The 22,549-nt window shown below is 40.2% G+C and overlaps 1 protein-coding gene and 1 long non-coding RNA gene across 2 annotated transcripts in view; one reads left to right on the top strand and one right to left on the bottom strand.

Annotated features, from left to right (window-relative positions):
* Positions 1-9,830: 9,830 nt before the first annotated feature.
* On the top strand, positions 9,831-19,835 carry C2H17orf58 (chromosome 2 C17orf58 homolog). Its single transcript, XM_072645444.1, has 5 exons — positions 9,831-9,931; positions 14,723-15,163; positions 16,765-16,848; positions 17,391-17,582; positions 18,487-19,835. Exons 1-5 carry the CDS (start codon positions 9,853-9,855, stop codon positions 18,675-18,677), a joined length of 987 nt encoding a protein of 328 aa, XP_072501545.1. The 5' UTR covers positions 9,831-9,852; the 3' UTR covers positions 18,678-19,835.
* Positions 17,036-22,549, bottom strand: part of LOC140528025 (uncharacterized) — a 30,396-nt gene continuing 24,882 nt past the window's right edge. Inside the window, exons 2-3 of the long non-coding RNA XR_011975026.1 lie at positions 19,445-19,547; positions 17,036-17,550 (exon numbers count right to left, since the gene is read on the bottom strand). This is a non-coding gene — a long non-coding RNA (uncharacterized lncRNA). The remainder of the gene's footprint in view (positions 17,551-19,444; positions 19,548-22,549) is intronic.

The following is a 22,549-nucleotide window of genomic DNA, read 5'->3' as shown; positions in this document are numbered from 1 at the left end:
CCCACAAAAAGAGCTCTTATAAATATTTTTGTACAAATAGATCCTTTTCCCTCTTTGGGATCCAGACCCAGTAATGGTATTGCTGGATCAAAAGGTATGCACAGTTTTATAGAACTTTGGGGCACATTTCCAAATTGCTCTCCAAAATGGTTGGATCAGTTCACAACTCCACCAACAATGCATTTTCCCATGTCTTCTCCAACATTTATCATTTTCCTTTTCTGTCATATTAGCCAGTCTGATAGGTATGAAATGGGACCTCAGAGTTGTTTAATCTGCATTTCTGTAATCAATAGTGATATAGAACATATTTTTATGACTACAGATAGCTTTAATTTCTTCATCTGAAAACTGTTTATATCCTTTGACCATTTATCAGTTAAGGAATGACTTCAACAAACATTTCTTAAGCACCTAGTTAGGGTTAAGGAATTCCTAGTACTTGGGGTTGATTAAAAAATTGCTATAATCATAAAGACAAGAACAATATAGGCTACTGTCAGTAAGCATTTATTAAGTACCTACTGTATGCCTGGTATTGTGCTAAGTAAGCAATGGGTACAGTCAGCTTGTTAGTCAACTAGGATTTATTAAGTGCCTGCTATGTGTCAGGGATTGCATTATACCCTTGGAATCGCTCTCCCTTCCAAAAAAAAACAAGCAGAGCTCTCAAGAACCTGAGTTTAATGGGGGAGACAATGCACAAACAACTACATACAAAAAGATATATACAGGACAAATAGGAAATAATCCACAGAAGTATGGCATTGGCAATTAGAGGGATCAGGAAAGGCTTCTTATAGAAGGTAGGATTTTATCTGGGACTTGAAGAAAGCCAGGGAGGCCAGGAGATGGAGATGAGAAGGGAGATGATACCAGGCATGGGGGACAGCTAGTAAAAATGGCAAGCAATGTGTCTTGTATGAGGAACAGCAAGACCAGTGTCACTGGACCTGATAGATTCAGAGCACATTTAGGGTTAGAATCAGATTTAGGGTTAGCGTTAGAATTGGATAGGGTGGATAATGTGAAAAAGTCTGGAAAGACAGAAAGGGACCAGACTGTGAAGGGCTTGAAATACCAAACAGAAGATTTGATCCTAGGGGTTATAGGAAGCCATTGGAATATACAGAATAGGACATGATCAGACCTGTGCTTTAGGAAGATCAGTTTGATAGCTGAGTAGAGAATGGACTGGAGTGGGAAAAAGTTTGAAACAGGGGACCAACCAAAATGGTAATCCAGATGTGAGGTGATGAGGGCCTTAAGTAGGGTAATAACATTGTCAAGAGAAAAAGGGGACCCAAAGGAGGTATGATATTAAATATAATTTGTAGTACTTGGCAAGAGCTTGTAGATGAGGAGGAGACAGGATTGCTAGTGTGGGTGACTGGAAGGATGGTGGTGCCTAGGATGATAATAGGAAAGTTAGGAAGAAAGGAGGGTTTGGGAGGAAAATAATAAGTTTAATCTGGGATATGTTGAATTTAAGATGTCTATGGGACAAACAGTTTGAGATGTCCAAGAAGCAATTGAATATTTGATAAATAGAAGTTAAAGCTGGATAACTAGATCTGAGAATTTTCTGCTAAAGATGATTGAGTCCTTGGGACATTGATAAATGAAATAGTGAAATATTTTACCAAGTGAAATAGCATACAGGGAGAAGAGAAGAGGGTGTTGGACAGAACTTTGGGGAGCACTTATGGTTAGTGGGTGTGATCTGGTTGAAAATTCAGTGAAGTTGACTGAGAATGAGTGGTAAAACAAGGAAGAGAACCAAGAGAGAATAGTGTCATGAAAACCTACAGAGAAGAGGGAATCAAGGAGAAAAGGGAAATGTATAATGTTAAAGGTTTCAGACAGTTTAAAAAAAGATGGGAATTGAGAAAAGACCATTGGATTTGGTAATTAAGATATCACCGATAACTTTTTTAAAAAATTAATTTAATTTTAGTTTTGATCATTCACTTCCACAAGATTTTGAGTTCCAAATTTTCTCCTCTTGTCTCCCCTCTACCCGCCCCAAGATGGCATGAATTCTGATTACCCCTTCCCCCAATCTGCCCTCCCTTCTGTTATACCCCTCCCTTCTCTTATCCCTTTCCCCTCCGTTTTCTTATAGGGCAAGATAGATTTCTATAATCTATTGCCTGTATATCTTATTTCCCAGTTCCATGTAAAAACAATTTTCAACATTTATTTTTTAAAACTTTGAGTTCCAACTACTCTTCCTTCCTCCCTCCCCACCAATCACCATTGAGAAGGCAATCAATTCAATATACGTCATACATGTGTACTTAAGTAAAATACTTCTGTAACAGTCATGTTGTGAAAGACTAACTATATTTCCCTCCATCCTATCCTGCCCCCCATTTATTCTATTCTCTCTTTAAACCCTGTCCCTCCTTAAAAGTGTTTACTTTTAATTACCCCCTCTTCCCATTTGTCCTCACTTCTATCATCCTCCCCCCAATCCTGTTCCTCCCTACTTTCCAGCAGGGTAAGATAAATTTTCATACCAAATTGAGTATGCATGTTATTCCCTTCTTACACCAAATCCAATGAGAGTAAGGTTCATGCATTCCTTCTCACTTCCTCCCTTTCCCCCTCCATTGTAAAAGCTTTTTTTTGCTTCTTTTATATGAAAGATAATTTACCCCATTCTATTTCTTCCTTTCTTCTTTCCTTTATATTGCTCTCTCATCCCTTAATTTTATTTTTTTGGATATCCATCCCTTCATATTCAACTCACCCTGTGCCCTCTGTCTACATATATGATCCCTCCAACTACCCTAATACTGAGAAAACTCTCAAGGGTTACAAATATTATCTTTCCATGGAGGAATGTAAACAGTTCAATTTTAGTAAGTCCCATATGATTTCTCTTTCCTGTTTACCTTTTCATGCTCCTCATGATTCTTGTGTTTGAAAGTCAAATTTTCTATTCAGCTCTGGTCTTTTCATTAAGAATGCTTGAAAGTTCTCTATTTCATTGAATGACCATTTTTCTCAATAACCATTATACTCAATTTTGCTGGGTAGGTGATTCTTGGTTTTAATCCTAGCTCCTTTGACTTCCAGAATATCCTATTCCAAGTCCTCCAGTCCCTTAATGTAGAAGCTGCCAGACCTTGTGTTATCCTGATTGTGTTTCCACAACACTTGAATTGTTTTTTTCTGGTTGCTTGCAATATTTTCTCCTTGACCTGGGAACTACATATATCTACATATAACTACATACATACATACATATAACAAATATCTTCAATATTCCTAGGAGTTTTCCTTCCAGGATTTCTTTCAGGAGGTGATTGGTGAATTCTTCCCATTTCTATTTTACACTCTAGTTCTAGAATATCAGGGCAGTTTTCCTTTATAATTTCTTGGAAGATGATGTCTAGGCCCTTTTCTTGATCATGACTTTCAGGTAGTTCAATAATTTCTAAATTATTTCTCATGGATTTATTTTTCAGATCAGTTGTTTTTCCATTGAGATATTTCACATTGCCTGCTATTTTTTCATTCTTTTGGTCTTGTTTTATAATTTCTTGATTTTTCATGAAGTCATTAGCTCCCATCTATTCCATTGTAATTTTAAGTAACTATTTTCTTCAGTGAGCTTTTGGACCTCATTTTCCATTTGGCCAATTCTGCTTTTTAAGACGTTCTTCTCCTCATTGGCTTTTTGGACCTCTTTTGCCATTTGGATTAGTTTTTTTTTAAGGCATTATTTTCTTCAACATTTTTAGGTCCCCTTTAGCAAGCAGTTGCCTCAGTTTTCATGATTTTCTTGCATCATTCTCATTTCTCTTCCCAATTTTTGCTCTCCTTCTCTTACTTGATTTTCAAAATCCTTTTTGAGACCTTTCATGGTCTGAGACCAATTCATATTTTTCTTAGAGGCTTTGGATGGAGGAGCTTGACTTTTTTTCTTCTTTTGGCTGTATGTTTTGACCATCCTTGTCACCACAGTAAGATTCTATAGATTGATTTTTTTTTCTGGTATTTGCTCATGTCCCCAGACAATTACTTGACTTTTAAACTCTTTGTCAAGGTAATTCTCAGCTTCCAGTGGGGCATGGGGAAGGGTTACAATCAGCCTGTCAATCCCCTCACAATCTGTGGGTCTAGAGCTCCAGAAACAGTCGCTACCACTGCTACTATGGCTGCTTCTGAGGCTGCTGCAGGCTCCTCAGTCCTGCTGCCACCCTAGGCCTGGGGCCCAACTGCCCTCTTGTCTCACACAGGTCTGACAGGCTTTTTCCACTAATCTTTCAAGTTGCCCTTGGCATTTTGAGGTTGAGAAGTCTGAAAAAAAATCACAGCTTCCAGTGATTCAGTCCCCCAAAGCCTGCTTAGGCCCTGTCTATGCCAGCATGGCCTACGCTTCCTGAGCTCCCAGTCCAGCATGATAGACTCTTCCCATCAACCTTTCAGGCTGTCTTGGGCTGGTGATTTGCTTCATTCTATCATTCTGTAGGTTCTGTAGCTCTAGAATTTGTTTAGAGTCATTTTTACAGGTATTTAGAAGAGTTTGGGGGAGAGATCAAGCAAATCCCTGCTTTTATTCCACCATCTTGGCTGTACCCCCCATCACTGTTAATTTTGTAAAAAATAGTTTCAGTTGAATGATGAGGTCAGAAGACAGATTACACAAACTTAAGAAGATAATGAGAGGAGACTAAATAAAGGCATCAATTTTAGGCAGTCTTCTTAAAGAGTTTAGTTATAACAGGGAGGGGAGATATGGAATGATAGTTAATAGAGATGGGTGGAGGTTTTTTGGAAGATTGGGAGACATGGGCATCTTTGTAGACAGTAGAGAAGTAGATAGGGAGAGACTGAAGATCGGTAGATTAGGGATGCCATAGGGGGTCAGTCTACTGGACAGGATGAGATGGAATGGGATTACATGCATACAGAGGGGTTAGTCTTGGTAAGGAGAAGGGCTAAACCTTCATATGAGATAGGTGTGAAGGAGGAGTTTGTGGCAGAAGGCTTCCGAGTAATGTCAGATAAGGTAGATAGAAGAGGGAGATCTCAGTGAATAGTTTCAATTTTTTTAGTTAGGTAAGGCTATCAGTTGCGGGGGAAGCATAGGAGATTTGAGGAGGGATGAAAAGATTTGGAAAATCTACTCTGGTGAGATAGTGAATCAATTAGGGATGTGTAAAGTAGTTGTCTTGTTGACATAAAGGACAGTCGGGGACAGTTTATGTGACATAGATTTGTAGTGGACCCAGTCAGCATAGTTTCATGATTTTCTCCAGTTTTATTCAACAGCATGCAAATGGGATAGAGTAGTAAGAGTAATCCAAGGCTGAGGTTTGGAAGGTCAAGATTGGTGATAGAATGAGGGCAAGGGACTTGAAAGAAAAGGATAGGATAGAATTTGTACTGTTTCACCAAGAGGTCAAAATGGAGAAGAGAAGTAAGTGAAACCAGTTAAGTGGTAATGACATAGGAATGAGCCAAGGGATGTAGGGATTGGAGGTCTCAGTGAGAATGAAGAACCAGGTTTGAAGTTGCAAGGTAGAGGAAATTGTAATCACAATAGACTGGCATCACAAAAGGGAATTTCAAAGTTCATGAACATATAAGTGGCAGGCAGGAACAAGGAAACACACATTTATCAAACACCTACTGTGTGCCAGACACTGTGCTAAGCACTATACAACTGTTACCTCATTTGATCCTCATAACAACCCTGGGAGGTAGAACACTTGATCTAAGGTATGACCATCTCTATGTATACTGAGGTGAGATGGAGGAGTAGATCATGGGAAATGAATAAGTTGAGAAATTTGAAGGTTAGGGTATTTGAGGAAGCTAACTGTATATATTGAAATCCCCTCTATGAGGGCACGAATTGAGGAGGAGAGAAAGACTGTGTCAAGCACTGAATTCATTGAGGAAAGGACTTGCTAGGTAATGGCTACCAGAATCTTAACTGGATGGCAAATGTGGATTAAGTGAACCACAAAGGGGAGATTACTTAGTGATGCAGGTAGTAGGAGAGCCTGGAAATGGCAATGGAGAACAAGGGGTATTCCAAGGACTATAAGTACAAGAGGATGGAAGGACCAGGAAAGGAAAAGGTTTAAGACAAAGCAACTTTACTACCTGTGGAGCAGAAATTCCAATGAACACAGAGTGGAAGGGTTGGGTTTAGAGTGGGACATTGCAGGGCTGGGATGAGGGTGACAGTATTAAGGGAGAGAATCATAGGGGATGGTAGAGAATGGAGTTTGATCTTATGAGTTTGAGAGGTTTTTGATCCTTGGTCCTTTCAATCAGTAAAGCTGACTAAAAGAGAAGTTTCCTCACTGGAGGAAAGAAAGGGCAGTTGGCTAGGATGGGGCCCAACCCTGGTCTGGATTGGTAGAAGGCCTGGACTTGGAACTGCTCAGACAGTGCAAGACCTAGGTGAAATATGGAATCACTTCTGGTGGTCCCACAAACCGCTTTGTGTTACAATGCTTATGACTCAACCTCCTGAAAAATTGTAATAATATATATAAATTATTGACGGGATAAGTTTTGTTGATGTGAACTGAGGCTTTGTGTCCTAACAATTTCTTTTCTATGTAGGAAATAGACACCTTTCCCAAACCTGAGCCTTATGTGTTCTGTAAACTCATTTCACACTAAATTTTTTCTTAATGGAGAACTGCTTTTTCTTGTCCTTTTTACTTTCTCTCCACCTCCACTTTGATAGCAGTTCCTTTTATTCCCATTTTCACTTTGTTTTCTTTTCCTCTGTTTTCTTGGTTTGGGAAAAAGAAACCTTTTAATGTATGAAGCAGTAAGTAACCTCTGATAAGCTTTGTAAAATGCCACTTGTTTGTTGAACTTCCATATCTTTGTATATGGGGATGATTGCAATCTCCAAGCCTTCCCAGGAACCCAGAGAACTTTCCAGAATTGATATGCCAAATGTGCCAAATTCATCCAAGCTGATTTGCTAAGGACAGAAAATATTTAACTGGGATAAGAATAAAACTGGAGTATAAATGGATCACTCCCAAAGTTGTCCTTCTTGATTCGAGCCAGGTGAACTTTCTAGACACTTCTGAGATTTGAGGAGGATAACACATCTCCTGCCCCCTAAACAATGCTGTAGCCAGGGAGTTCTTCATCCTAAAAGTCATCAGCATGTGATCTCCTTGACAGGAGGGACTATCTTACTTTTCTATTTGTATTTGAAGCAATTAGCACAGTACTTTGCACGTAAGAAGCATTCAATAAATGCATTACTCATTCTTTCATTTTATTTAAAAGTGTGAAAGTGCCAACATAGTGGTTAGAACTAGGGAAGCTAGCTTTGCCTATCCTCCTCATCCAAGCCCCACCTATACAAAACAAAACAGCTTACGGGTGGGCTGATCCTTTTTAAAATGTCAATTCAACTAAACAAATACTTTGTAAACAGCTTCTATGCACAAGGCACTCTGCTTGGGGATGATGAGCTCAGGAAACTTTACACACACAGATGTATGTATGTACGTATTTAAAGAGGACACACATATTACCTCAGACAGAAGTCAGAAAAATTGATTTGAGGATGAGTAGTAGATCTGCACCAGCATACCACTTTTCAAAGGGATCTTGCCTACTTTGTCCTAGACAGAGTCATCCTGTTTCAAACTTATTGTTCAGAAGTGATGGGGCGCTATTACCACAGGAGCCAGGTCCTTCCATTGTTGGACAGCTGTATGTGTTAGAAATTTTTATTACCTAGAGCAGGGACCTGGTCAATAGAATCACAGCTATTTAGAGTTTAGGGAGTCACTGATCTTTGTAGTAACAGAAGCTCACTTTTATAAAGTACTTTACAGATGAACAAATGTTTTTTAAGCTCCTGAAGAGTTTTGAAAGTTTCATTTTTTATCTTTGTAAGACCACCACAAAGCCTTGCACTTAATAAATATTTATTGAATTGAACAAATCCCTATGAAGTTGGTCATACAAGTATTATCACTCCCATTTTGCAGATGAGATAACTGAGGGTGAAACTTCTAAGATTTATCTATGGTCACATAGGTTCTATGTTTCAAGGATTATTGTCCTAGTTCTGTCCTCTAAGAGAAAAAAGAAAAAAAAGTATATTTCCTCCTCATGTGTGAAAACAACCCTTAAAATAAAAATCAAACATTTCAAAATTATAAAGTCCAAGCCCAAAATGATATGAGGAAACACCTGCCTGAGCTCTTTTGAAGAGGTATGGGGATCTACCAATGTAAAACATTGTAATATGAGGGTTTTTTTAATATGTTCATTGGTTTTGCTATTTTTTTCTCTTTTTTTAAAAGAAGTCTTTGTTATGAGGGAGAACTCAGAGAGGAGAAGGAGGAATGGGGGGAAAAGATAGGTGATATGAAAACAAAAGATAGTAATAAAATTCATTTTTAAAAACTAAACTTCCTTTCTTCTCTTAGTCTTTTCTAGTATTTCAAGTCATCTTCTTTAACACCTGGACTAGAAACTGTACCCTGATTATTTAACCCTTTCAATTCCAGAACTCCTGCCCTGGGGAGGGAGTACTTTACTGATTAGTGGGTACCTTGACTAGACCACCACTTTACCCAGGTCCTAGCCATGCTTTACTTTAACTATCCTCTCTCTATTTTTCCTCCCAACTGACTTGCTACCACTTGGGTGTCAAGTCCTCCCTTCCCCTGCTTCCCCTACTGTCTCTACTTTCTAGATCTGGAACCATATCAAATCAATATAGACATCACTATTACAAAAGGTGTTTCAATCTACTCCCCTGTGGTTTCACATATCATCCCTGTAACTCTCCAAACCAAAACAGTCCTCTCTGGCCATTAGTTTCTTATATATTTCATCTCCCTGTATTAGACTAAACTACTCTGGAGCCAGGAATGTTTCATTTTGTGTTCCTATCCCCAGTGCTTGGCACAATGCTTACACATAGCAAGAGCTTAATAAATGTTTTTTATTCATTCGTTCATTCATTCTTTCATTCATTCATTAGCTGATCCAGTATGAGAAGGTTTCTGTATCTTTCACCATTCTGGTGATGACATTTGAGCATTCTCTACTATGTCAACAGTCTTCTGAAAAAAGGTGGCCATCAAAACTGAACTCTTCTTCCATATTACCTCAGCATATCACTTAATATGCTTTCTGCACCTACTCTCTTCTCTGTAAAATGAGGATTTGGATTCAGCCCTTTCCAGCTCTATTATCTCTGATCCCGGGATAAAAGACCACTAAAGGTCTGAGCAGTACAGAATTTAGTGGAATTTTCCCCTACTGAGAGAGACCCTATAGTTCCATGAACTAGATCAAAGATGTGAGAGGTTTTTTAGCAGGCAATGTCTGTGGGTTCCTATGTTCCTGAGAGACTGGAAACCACTGAATTTCTAGAAACCAGAAAGCTTGTGAGTTTTCCCGGGCCTCTGTATGTCCTTTCCCGGCTCGGTGTATCTGTCTAATAGTGAGAAAGATGTCAGAGCAGGAGCAGTATATGATGGTGAGGTTTAGGGACCACATTGCCCCAGATGGCAGAGAAGGGACCATAGACCTCTGGCCTGAGCAAAGAGCCAGCTGATTTCCCCCTTCCTTCACAGCATGGCCAGGATCTAATATGTCCAACTGAAAATGAAAGAGGGAAAGAGGTGAGCCCATCCCCATCATCTTGGGGAGAAACGGTAGGTAGAGGGGTCACTTTGCAGTTTGCTCTCATTCCAGTGGTCGGTTCAGTGAGTGATTCCCAGTTTCCCCAAAGGCTGCCCCTCATTAGCATGAACGGGGGTGGAGAATTGAGGGAGAAAAGCAAAGGCTGAAAGCTCAGCTTTAGACACTGCCAAAGTGGTCTTCACAATGCCATCAGACAGAGTTTTCTGGCTTCTCTGTCTGCTCATTGGATCATCCTCAGAAACCCCGGTGACGGAGAGAAAAGGTAAGCAGGAGGAAATCCAGAGAGCCCTTGAGAGAGAAGGAGAGAGAAGCAAGGAGTTAGAAGGAGGTAAAGGAAGGGCAGGCTCACTTCAGGCTTGTGTTCCCCTGAGAATTAAGCTCAGACTGCAGCCGGAGTGTGTTTTCCCCTGGCAGTCTCTTAGGAGAGAGATGCTCATTCTAGACTTGCCACTACAATGATCTGAAGAGAGAGCAGTGGGGAGAGCTATGGGAAAGGCTGCATGTTAAGTAGCTGCTCCATCAGCAGAGAGCCAGCAGCTTGATGTATCAAAAGGGACTGCTGAGTGCCTGCCTCTCGGGACCTTTGCACAGGCTAGGCGCACAGAATGCAAACGCAGGACTGGCATTCCAGGCAAGTCCCGGTGGCCCTATGGGAGCTGTCCCAAATGGTCTCTCTGCTAAGCTCCCAGACTTTGGTGTGAGGTGTTTGTGTTCCTTGAGAAGGGGATGCTCTGTACCTGAGCCTTCAGGGAAGCCTCCTGAGAGGTGTCTGCAGTTGCAAGCTGAAAGTGGAGCATCCTACTAAGAGAAAGTGGAGAATAATCCCTCTAAGAGTCTGCAGAAGGCAGGAGCAGGGGTTAAGTGAAGGGGTGGGAGGGAAGCAGAGTCAAGAGAGATCTGGAAACATCTTCCCTCTTCCTGTTGGTCTCAGAGAAGACCTGAGGCACAAAGAGATGGGTCTATCTCTCCTTAAAACCACATTTCATGGATGAGATGAAAATATGGGATGGAGGCAATAAAGGCAGACAGAGGCAGTCTCTGGGGGGAAGGTGTTTTTGTTTTCCTTTGGATGTTTCCTTTGATTTGCTGTCTCCTGGAAAAATAGCTCCTGTAACTGCACAAGGCAATTTACTTTAGATTATTTTTCCACATGGAAATTGAATGGGTTCAGGGGTGTTTAACCCAAAATATCAATCTTTCAAACCATGACAACAGATGGTGATAGTTGATAGTAAGCAACTGGATACAGACCAAAGCTTTATTCAGCTGTGCCTGGCACAATATTTAACATACTGAGTCAAAACTGACCCTTTTCGAAAACAGGAAATATAACAAGTATTATTCTTGGGGAAAGGTGGTTTTAAAAAGATGAGCGAGATTGCAAAGGGAAGGTTGCAATGGGGCCCTGTGGCACCTATCACTTCAAATTAAAGGGATAAGAATGTTTTTTAAAAGCCCAAAAAATGTAGTTAAAAGGAAGGGTAAAGAGAGAAAGAAAGGAAAGGAAGAAAGAGAAAAAGAAAGAAAGATGTAGAAAGAAAGAAATCAGTTCTTATGCCTGTTAGGTCAGCCTGCTCTCACAGGTAAATGGAAAAATGAGGCTTAATAATCAAGGAAGACGAGGTGATCAACCTTAGAGCTGGCCTGCTGTCTACTCACCAGTTCGTTCACAAGGTTTGGTGAAAACCATTAATTTTTTGTTGTTTACTTCATATCGTTTGGAGGCCTTTTTCTCAATCACCAAAGAAAGAGAAAAAAAAAATAAAGGGAGAGGAGGTTTTCAGGATAACCAAGACAAGATTTGTAGGTCTTTTTTGGGGTCTATAGTTTATGAATAAAAAAGATGCAAAAATCCCAGTAAAGGTCCCTTCGGGGCATGAGGCACTGTGGAGTCCCAAATGACTTTGTCCACAGGGATGGGAAAACCAAATAGCTCTGTTGTCAGGAGTGTTTAAACAATTAGTTTGCAGCCCCCACCAGCAGTAAAATGCTATTCCCCACCATCAGCCCTTGGCATTTATTATTTGAACATTCTAAACAAACTGTCAACAAGGGGCAGATGCTCTAGATGTATAAAAGAAGGGGCTAAAGCAGTGACATTTTTCATCAGAAGTGTCAGAAAAGCAACTCTGAGAGATGAAAGACTGGAATAGCCCAATGCTCCTACTTAAGAAAGACTGGAAAGTTTCATTTAGTGTTTCAACAAACATTTATTAAGCAGTTATGTTAGGCACTGAGGGAGATGCAACTTATAGATAAGATGGGACCCCACCCTCATGAAACTTGTATTTTAAAAATCAGGAATGAAAACTAAGGACAGATGTATGTGTCCTACACAGGGCAGACCACAGTATTCCACATGATAACTGCATTAGAGGGTTAGATCAATTGACTTACACTTATTAATTGCAATGGGAAAATTGGAGGACAAAAAAAATTAAATAGACCCTAATCTTAAGGAGCTTATATTCTGTGGGAAGTTGGAGTGATGGAGGAGGAACAACCGATATCATTTGGGGTCTGAAGAAGACAATGTCATTCCTGACTTGTATGGACTGAGGGAAAATGATATCAGAGGTTTCATGGAGAATGTCCCTTTTATTTTGACTTTTAATCAGGATATACTATTGAACAGATTAAAAAGTGAAGGGAGAAAATTCCAGGTGTTGGTTCATAGATCTAGAGACAGAAGGGCCCTTAGAGGCTATTTAGTCCAAACCTCATCCCTTATTTTACTGAGGAGGAAACTGGAATCAAGGAAAGTTAAGTGACTCATTCAAGGTCACACAGCCAGTGAGTATCAGAGATAGGACTTCTAACACCAAGATCTTCTGACTCTAAGACCATTGTTCTACCCAGTGCACCATACTGCCTTTTTACAGGGTATTATGTAAGGAAAGTACAGAATGGGGAGAGCAATATGTTTTAGGACTAGATAGTGACCTGGTTTCGGCAGTTGGGATGACATAAAGTAGGGTAGTGTCAGTTTGTGGAAGGTTCTCAGTGACCTTACTTCTTGACCAATAAGATGGTTGGGTCCCCTACATCTCCCTTCCTAGCCTCTCATGAACCCTTGCAGATTTTATGTGGCTGTTTCTCTGGGCATAGATTCTCTCTCCTCTCTCAAACTAGAATGCTGGATCTCTCTTTTCTTCCCCAAAGACCTGGCTCTGTCTTTTCTCTGGCAGAGATTGAGTTGTCCCTCTCCCTCACAGAACTTTAATTCTCTCTTCTCCCTTCACAGACACGTGGTTCCCTCTCTTTTCTGGCACAGCTTTCCTTTCTAGCAGACACTTTCATCCCTGCCTTTTTTCTGATTAGACTCTAGGTTCTCATTTCTCCAGAACAGACTCTGGGATCTTTTCCTTCTCCATACATAGAGTTCTATACCATGTCTTCTCCAAAACAGGCTGTTCTCCCCGCCTTTCCCTGCCCATATTATTCATCCCCTCTCTTCCCTACAACAATTAGAGAAATTTTCTCCTCTCGACAGACTCTCTATTCTCTCTGTGTGTCTCTATCTCTGTCTCTGTCTTGTCTCTGTCTCACTGTCTCTGTTTCACTATCTGTGTCTTGTGTCTCTCTGTCTGTGTCTCAGTCTCTATTTATCAAGCACCTGCTATATACCAGGTACAGTACTAAGTGCTGGGGAGACAAAAAGAGGTAAAAGACAGTCCTCCACCCTCAAGGATCTTACAATCTCATAGAGCAAACAACACACAAACAAATATATACAAAATCAGATAAATATAAGATAAATGGGAAATAATTAAAAGAGGAAACTTCCTGTGAAAGGTGAGATTTTAGGTGGGACTTAAAGGAAGCCAGGGAGATCAGTAGATGGAGTTGAGAAGAGAGTGCGTTCCAAGGCATGGGAAAAAGTCAGAGAAAATGCCCGGAGCTGAGAACCTCTGCCTGTCTGTCTTTCTCATAAATTGTAAGCTCCTTGAGGGCAGGAACTGAACTATCTTTTACCTCTTCTTTTTATCCCCAGCATTCAGCACAGTGCCTGGCCCATAGTATACACTTCATATATATTTATTGTTGATTGATTGATTGATTCTGTACCGATTCACTTTCTTCCCTTCCTTCTCTCATAGAGATGTCCAGTTTTCTCTCTCATTCAGTAGATTCTCTGTCCTCTCCTCTTTCTCCTCACAAACTGTTGCCTATCATTCTGCTCCAGCACAGAATCTATTCTCTCCTCTTCCTAAGAGACCAGCTGCTTCTTTCTTCTCTGTTCTGTTTTCTTCTCTCTGTTCTCCCTTTCCTTCAGGACAGCTTCTTCCTCTCCCTGCAGACAGACTCTATGATCTCTATCTTCTTCATCACATCATCTTTAGCATATTTTCCATTCTCCCTGCTGTCTGTTCTTCCCTCTCCCTGAAGAGACTCTCTGTGTTCTTTCCTCTTGGGACACGCATTCTCTGTCCTCTCCTTCAGCAAACCGTTGGTTTTCTCTCTTTTCCACCACAGAGTTTCTACTCTTACCGTTCCCCAGGACAGATACTCGGTCCTTTTCTCTCCCTTCAAAGAACCTCTGTTCTTTCTTCTTCGGAATAGATTCTACTCTTTCCCTTCCCTTCAGAAACTATGTTCTTTTTTCCCCTAATAATGATTATGTTTTCTCCTCTCATTGCAGAGACTTACTTTTCCCCCTTCTCCCTGTGGAGACCTTCTATTGTCTCCCTGCTCCAGTACAGAACCTCTGCTGTCAGTGATCTCTTCTCCAGCACATTTCTCAGTTGTCTGTCTTCTCCAGCACGGTCTCTGTTCTTAGTTCTGTGTGCTCTAGAACAGTCTCTCTGTTTCGCGTTCTCTCTTTTCCATCACTCTGTTTTCTTTCACCTCTCTTTTGCAATTCAGCCTCCAGGTTCTCTCTCTTCCCCAGAACTCTCTCTCAGGTTTTTGGTCTTCTCCTGTCGTCTCTTGGTTCTCTCTCCTCCACCACAGTTTCTTGGTCTTCTGTCTTCCCCAGTTTCTAAGTTCTCAGTTATCTTTCCTCCAGTGCAATTTCTTTCTTCTCTGTTCCCTCTTGCTTTTTTCTCCACAGATTCGCTCTCATACCCAGTAGAGAAGACCTGGGGTCAGGGAACACTGGGAGCCCGTGCTCCTGGGTCCTGGAGGGACAAGTGGAGGAAGGCCAGACCCCGGCCTCGGATGGAGAACAGCACTGGTGCTCGCAAGGACACAGTTCTGGAACTGGGCAGCCTGTGGCCACTTCGTGGGGCAGCAGTCCCACTGGATAACAGTGTGAACAAGCGGCGAGTGTCTGGGCGGTTGACTTGGCCCATGCTTTCATATCCACTGGCTCAGGGATCTCCCCTCTCTGGTCCTGGACCAGAATGGGTGGAGGACCAGTGTCAACCCCTTGAAGGGAGCCTTAACTCTCCTGGACGCACCAGCCCAGACCAGGAGGGAGCACCCTTGAGCAACCGCTCCAAGGCTTCCTGGCTCAGCCATCAGCAGTCCCAACTTCACCCACCCCGAAGAGGTGAGCAACATCTGGGCTGCGGAACCCAGGCCCCGAAAAGTGCATGCAGTGGGGGGAGGAGAAGATCTAACCAAAAGCTCCCTCTTGGGTCAGACTCCAACAGACTCAGAGGGAAGGAATTTCTGGGATCACCAGCACTAATAACAAGAAACCCCTTTAAAACATCCTGGTCATTAGTGCTCAAGCCTCTGCTTGGAAACTTCCAGTGGTAGGAGGCACACTTCTTGAGGCAGACCATTCTACTTTGGGACAACTCTTGTAAGAAAGTTTTTGTTTTGCTTAAATCAAACCTACTCTCACCTCTGCAGTTTTGCACCCCATACTCCTACTTCTGCTTTCAGGAACCCAGAAGAAAGAGATAAAGCCTCTTCCAGCCAAATAACCCTTCGAATGTTGGAAGAAACCTCTTCTGCTCTCCCTGAGGCTTCCCTTCTCCAGCCTCACTTTCCCATTATCCTTTTATCCTTCAGAACTCACAGCCTCTTTGTAAGCTCAACCCATTTTTCTGTCCTGGGGACTCAAATTTTTGAAAGTAATTAGCTTGTGGGGGCATAGACCATTAATTATTCTTTTGTCTTTGTATCTCCAGGGCCTATTGTGCCCAATACTTGATAGACAATAATTAAAGGCTTGTTGCTTGCTTGATAGATTGACAAGCACCTTCACCTATGACCTCACTTCCAACAACCCTCCTCCAAGTCCTGAGGTTCATAGGTGAGGGGAAAAGGCTCAGAAAGCAGGGTCTAGTGGAAAGTCCTCTAGACCAAAACATCAGTAGACTTGGTTTCTAGTTCTGGTTCTTTCACCAACAAGCCATGTGACTTTGGTCAAGTCACTTTTCATCTCCAAGCTTCATTTTAGTAAGATAAGGGAAAGAATGGACTGGAAAGGTTTGTAGGTCCCATGCTGTTTTTAGGCTAAGCTCAAGGTCCACATGGCTACTAAATGGCAAAGTTCTGTCTCATTTTCAATCTCTAGTCATTTTATGTACTTTGCTGTTCTTCTCTGGTCTATAAAGATAATTTTTTCCAGCCTTACCTACTGTCAAAGGACTAATCCGTAAAGTCTTCCCCCTTTTCTACCAAACATTGCTGCATTACCAATACTTGTGATCTGTGAGCCTTGGAAATCCTTGTTTTCACTGTTATAATGAACCCTCAGCTCTCATCCCTCTATGGTGATCTAAATGCAGTTCAAACTATAGGAATCTGGAAATTTGTTTTGGGGACACCCTCTTAAATTTAGTTATGACCTAAATGGTAATTTTTCAGAATAAAATGCAACAGATTGGCAGTTTTAGAAATAGATGGGTAATAATAGTAAGTAGAAGGATGGTAAAAAATGATTTTCATGCAGTGTTTTACATGCAATATCTTAACATCAAAAGAAAGTAGGTGGTATTATTAGCCACATTTGACAGATGAGGAAACTGAGATTAAGGGACTTGTCCCAGGTTGCACAACAAATAGAGTGTTGTGTCTGGGATGGGATTTGAACTCAGGTCTTTCTGATTCTAGGTCCCATACTTCATATAAGTACTTCACTGCTCAAAGAATTGCCTCTGCTTTTGTTTTTATAGTGCTTCTCTTCTCTCCTTTTAGATACTGGCCACATGGAGAAGACCTGTGAGACTGAGTGCAAATGGGATATGGATGAAAAGGAATTCTACTGCATGAGTGAATTTGGTAACATGGTTACTCCCATTCAAATCCTGGCCATCCTTAAAGCTATAGAATTACAAACAGCTAGGATTTCACCGCAGGGCCCTACTAAGCTGGCGCTTGGTAGAAGGGTAACATATCTAGTATTATCTTGCTTTTAGCCATGATAGTAATTGGCATTCACATCTAGCTTTAAACTGTACAAAATGTGGAGGCTGCATTTCCCTTCTTTTATAGAATAAGAAACTGAGATTTAGGCAAGTGAAGGGGCTTGCCCAGGATCACAGAGCTAATTAGTCAGGGTTAGAAGAAGGATTCAAGCCTGAGTCTTCCTGACTCCAAGTTCAATTCCATGATCCTCCAAGGATGGGAAAGTGAATGCTTAAGTGAAGACAGCCCAAGGTAGGCCAGCCTTCTAGCAGAACCGAGGGGACAAGGGAGGTGGCCATCAGATAGCTTGTTGAAGCCATTGAGAGATCTGGAATTGCAACAAGAAATCAGTTTTGTGCTTTTTTTCCCCCTTTCAAAAGTTTTTCTATTTGTTTTTGTTTTAATCTTGAAAGTAGCAGTGAATGGAATCGTCCATGATGTAGAAGTGCTTGCTGAAGGCATCCGGTTGGTCTCTCTGCTGGTCAACAGTCATGGGCTGTACAAGACAAACCGCCTCTATATCACCCCAGATGGCTTCTTCTTCCGAGTTCATGTGCTTGTATTGGATTCCTCCAGCTGCAATAAACCATATGCAGATTTTAAATTTGGTAATGAGGCTCCCCTAAAGGTGACCTTGTGTGCATATATATATATATATATATATGCATGCCTTACTTCAGTCATGTCCTATTCTTTGTGACCCCTTCTGGGATTTTCTTGGCAAAGATACTGGAATGGTTTGCCACGTTTTTCTCCAGATCAGTTTTATAGATGAGGAAACGGAGGCAGACAGGGTTAAGTGACTTGCCCAGGGTCACACTGGTAGTAAGTGTCTGAGGCCCGATTTGAACTCAGGAAGATGAGTCTTCCTGATTCCAGGGCCAGTGTTCTATCTTCTGAGCTACCTAGCTACCCAGGCCTTAATTAATATTAATATTCTGAAAGAGAAAAACTTCAGAATCTCCTTTCTGTTGTGTGCACTGACAGCACATGTAGGAATTCCCTTCACCTAAACCCACATATAGAACTTAAAGGGTTGCCACAGAGAGACTCAGCAACTTGCCAATGGTCACATGGCTTCTAAGTTGGCAAGAGTTGTATCTGAATAAGCTTGTCTCTAAGTACTGAAAGCTATGGACAGCTCCATGTTTTCTCCCTTGCTATTTGGTTACTGAAAAATGGGCAGTTTCTTCATAAAATGCAATATACTTAAGAGTATGTGTCATTTAGAGCCCATCGGCACAGATATTAGCCCATCAGCACAGATATTTCTTTATTCACTGCTGGTAAACCCACAGATGAAAAAACACCATTGTTAGCAAATGGAAAATATATTGGGATGGGTTTAGAATTGAATTTTAAACAAGTCTTTTAGAGTAGAAAATCTGACTGATATAGTGCAAATCCGTCATCATGTTATTAGCTTCTTTTACAACACTCCCTTCTCTTTCCCACCATCTTTCACTTGGTTGATATCTGACCTGACTCATTTATATTCTGGCTCTTTTTCAGGCAGCAGGTATATAGTAATGGGTCACATCTACCACAAGAGAAGGCAGCTCTCCACTGCTTTGCTGCAGGTGTTACAAGGGCGCCTAAGGCCTGGAGATGGATTGCTCAGGAGCAGCAGCAGTTATGTGAAAAGATTTAACCGCAAAAGGGATGAGAAAATCCAAAGGGCAGCTCATACCAAGTGTATCTGAACACCCTTGGAAAGCTTTTCAGAGGCATTGGTTCTGTTGGGATTCAGTGACTTGGAGGGCATCTGCCTCATTCAGCCTAGTCTTTCACTAGTCTGGGCCCCCGGCACTTCCTTGGGAACCCTTTGAGCTCAGCCCTTCTAAACCAATCAAGGATTCCTTCCAGCCCTGCTAATGCTGAGGATATTGTTGTTTTGAATATATTAAATGCTTCTAAATTTTTTAAAATCCAGTTGCAGGTATTCGAGTATAGTACAAGACAGTGATTCACAGATTTGGCCTATTTGATCCATCAGTCACTGCTTCATATTCACTTTATTTTTTAGGGTTAATTTTTTTTTACAATGTGTTCTGCTGCTTTAAATTAAATATCATTATCGTCTAGGAAAGATAATTCACAGAAAATAGTTTCTTTTTATTGAACTCTAAAAGTTTAACTATTTTTGGCCTAACTTATCTAAATCATTAAAGCTTATCCAGTTTTCTATCTAAAAACATCACTTAAAAAAACACTTTTTGGAGAGTGGATCTTCCCTATGTTTTCCTCTGCATGGGAAGTTCCCAGTGTGGAGAAACTTCTGCCATTCTTGATTGATGGGCGGTTCTATAGTCCTTGAGAGTTTTCTGGGGCATTGAGAGGTTAAATTACTTACTCCTAGTTACAAAGGCTGTATTTTCAAAAGCAGGATCAGATTCTAATTCTTCCTGACTTCAAGGCTGATCCTCTAACCACTGCACCATCCTGCTTCTCTAGTAATAAATATACTCACCTGAAGAAATTTGTGAAACTTTTTTTGAGATTTTATTCATCCCCAAATCAAGCAATCAAGTATTTCTTAATGGTCTTCCATATGGCAGGAACTGTCCTAGGTTCTGGGGACAGAAGTACAAAGAAATCAATGCTCAGTATAAGATTTTTAAACTTCACCTTTTTGGTTGTTACTGTTTTTGAGATTACTGAAGGATTTAAAACAAAATTTTATCCACCTGAGCATTTCTGATGGAAAAAATATATCAGGTTTATATTCATACTTGGATGCTTTTGATAATTTACATTTGTGCCAAACTGGTTTTCCAAAAGTGATAAAATTAAATGTGTATTAGATGTAATTTTTAAAAATGTTAAAATAAAGACATAGTGCCATGTTTATGAATATAAAATAGTAAATATTTTCTAGTATTCAGATTTTTTCACATTTTCTGCATTCACCTTTTTTTTCTCTCTCATTCCAACAGTCCTGGAAAGAATATTCATGAATGATAACCCACTTGCATAGATTATACAGTTTCAAGTGCTTTTCTATTACTTAAGTAATCAGTGAATCACTCAACAAGCATTTATTTAGCTCCTGGGTGTGGAACACTGCGTATAATGTCAAACTTCCTCAATACTTTGGCTAGTTTTATTGAACTCGGTTTTTCTTCCTTATTCATGCAATGCCTATTCACACAATAAGATATGGCTCTGTGGTAGGAGAAGAGGGCAAATGAAAATGATATCAAAAAAAATGGAGCACAAAAATTTAACATAAATATTGCCTAATGAGTAACAAAAGGAGATTCTCTTAAAAGGATTATTACTTACTTATTTGATCTTATAGAAATTCCAGGTTTGTGAATATAGAATTTTTTTTAATAAGTCAGTCTTTTTGAAGTCAATTTTTTAAAATTGCTATTTTGTTCCTCAACATGTCACTCATAGCTTCCTGCCACTATAGCCTCCTTCACTCTATCTCACATGATGATATGGAGCTTCCCTTTGCTAAAGTTGACCATCCTACATGCACAAATGATCCTATTCTATCCAGTCTTCTCTAGAACATCACCTTTTCTAATATCCCTGTTATTGTTCAGTTATTTCAGTCCTGTCTGACTCTTCATGACCCCATTTGGGGTTTTCTTGACAAAGATCCTAGAGTGACTTGACATTTCCTTCTCCAGCTCATTTTACAGATGAGGAAACTGAGTCCAGCTAGTAAGTGTCTGAGACTGGATTTGAACTTAGGTCACAAGTCTTATGTGGTTTTTTCTTTTCCCTTCACTAATGCCAATGCAGTTACTGCCTAATAGCTCATCTGGAGAGGTCTTTGGTGCCAAATGGAGGAACCAAAATGAGTGAAGTGCCATTCAAATTGCTGTAGTGAATGGTTTCAATTGATCATCATCCATGTCTGTGACTGAGCATGGGTGACACCAAGGTTCTGTCCTAGTGTCATATATATGTATGTGTGTATATAAATAGATATATAGATAGATGTATATATCTATATCTATATACATATACAATTCTCCTGATTCTTCCCTGGCAGCATCAAATGCCTGCTCACTGGAAGCCAAATAGACATCTCAGACTCTACATTTCCAAACCAGAATTCATTAGATCTTCTCCCAAAACCAGTCTTTCCTCCAAACTTATTTTTGTTGAGTATTCACTATCCTTCTAATCACCCAGAGTCACAATCAGATTCTTTGACATTTCCTTTTCCTGTTTGATGTATTTCTAATCCATTCCCAAGTCCATTTTCTTTCTTCAGTGTCTCTTATTTCTGTCTTCTTTTCACATCTCATAAATGCTTGCCTGGATTTCCTAATTGATTTTCCTGCTCCCACTCTGTCTCCAATTCATCTTTTTACATAGCTGCTAAAATTATCTTCCTAAAGCACAGATCTGAGCAGGTCACTCCTTTCCTTAAGAATCTTCAGCAGTTTATTACTATCTCTAGGATAAAATACAAATTCCTCAACTGGGAGAGGAAGTGGGAGGGAAAGAAAACAGATTTCTGTTCACTGAAAATATTGAATTGAATTTTTAAAAATCCTTCAAAATCTGGCTTTATCACACTGTTCCAGACTGATTTAATACCATATACTCCAGCTAAACTGTTCTAGCATATTGGGATGGCACCAAAATGGCTTCCCAGCTTCCCCTTTTTGACAAGAAAAGCTCCATTTCTGAGGAAAGTTAAAGGTGCTCCTTCCATTTCTGGTTTCCAGGATGGTGATTGATAGGGAGCAAAGTACTGTCATTTACCACTTATTCTAGATTTCTCCATGGATTTGGATCTTTGAAGCTTAAAGAATGACTAGATAGTATCATGAAAATAGTGAACATGAACTTGGATAGACTTTGAGAGATTGTAGAGGCTAGCAAGTTGTGGAGTGCTAGAGTCCACTGGGTCATGAAGACTCTGACATGACTGAACAACTGAAAAACAAGGGTCCCTGCACTTGACATCCAATCTCTCATCTGTACCTGTGCACTGGTCATATCTAGGACCATAGATTTAGAGTTGGATCAGACTTTAAAGACTGTCTAATCCAACTTCTTACAGATGAGGAAATGAAGCCCATAAACTTGAAGTAATTTGTCCAATGTCTACAATGAAATGTCCTATTACAAAAAATTACTCTATAGAGTTTACCACAATTTTAAAAAACATAGCAACTTATTGCTTACCCACAGGAAAGTTCTTTCCATAACAAGTTTTAAAGGATTAAGTCTATGTAAATATATATATATATATGTATATGTGAATAAGTAGTACAGAAATATTGTGATGTGATGAGATGCAAATAATTTCATAACATTAAAAATGTAGGTATTTTGCATCAGCAAATGAATACAATATATAGCATTTAAAAAGTTTGGCAAAATGACCTCAGTACAACAACTTTTACCTTAATTTTGGAAGCATAAGCTTTGTTTTCACATTGAACAGTTTTTTTAGTGACAACATCTGTATAAACAAACAAAAAAAATGGTCTGATAACTAGTAGATAAAATGAATCCCAGAATAAGCTGTACACTTGAGCCTGTAATAAGAAAGAATTGTGATCCATGGGAAAGGGGCTTGCATAGCAAGATGGAGGGAATG

Source organism: Notamacropus eugenii, chromosome 2 (genome assembly GCF_028372415.1).
Source record: "Notamacropus eugenii isolate mMacEug1 chromosome 2, mMacEug1.pri_v2, whole genome shotgun sequence".
In the NCBI taxonomy this organism is placed as follows: Eukaryota; Metazoa; Chordata; class Mammalia; order Diprotodontia; family Macropodidae; genus Notamacropus; species Notamacropus eugenii.
Note: the sequence above shows the minus strand (reverse complement) of the source record. Positions and strands in the feature narration are given on the sequence as shown.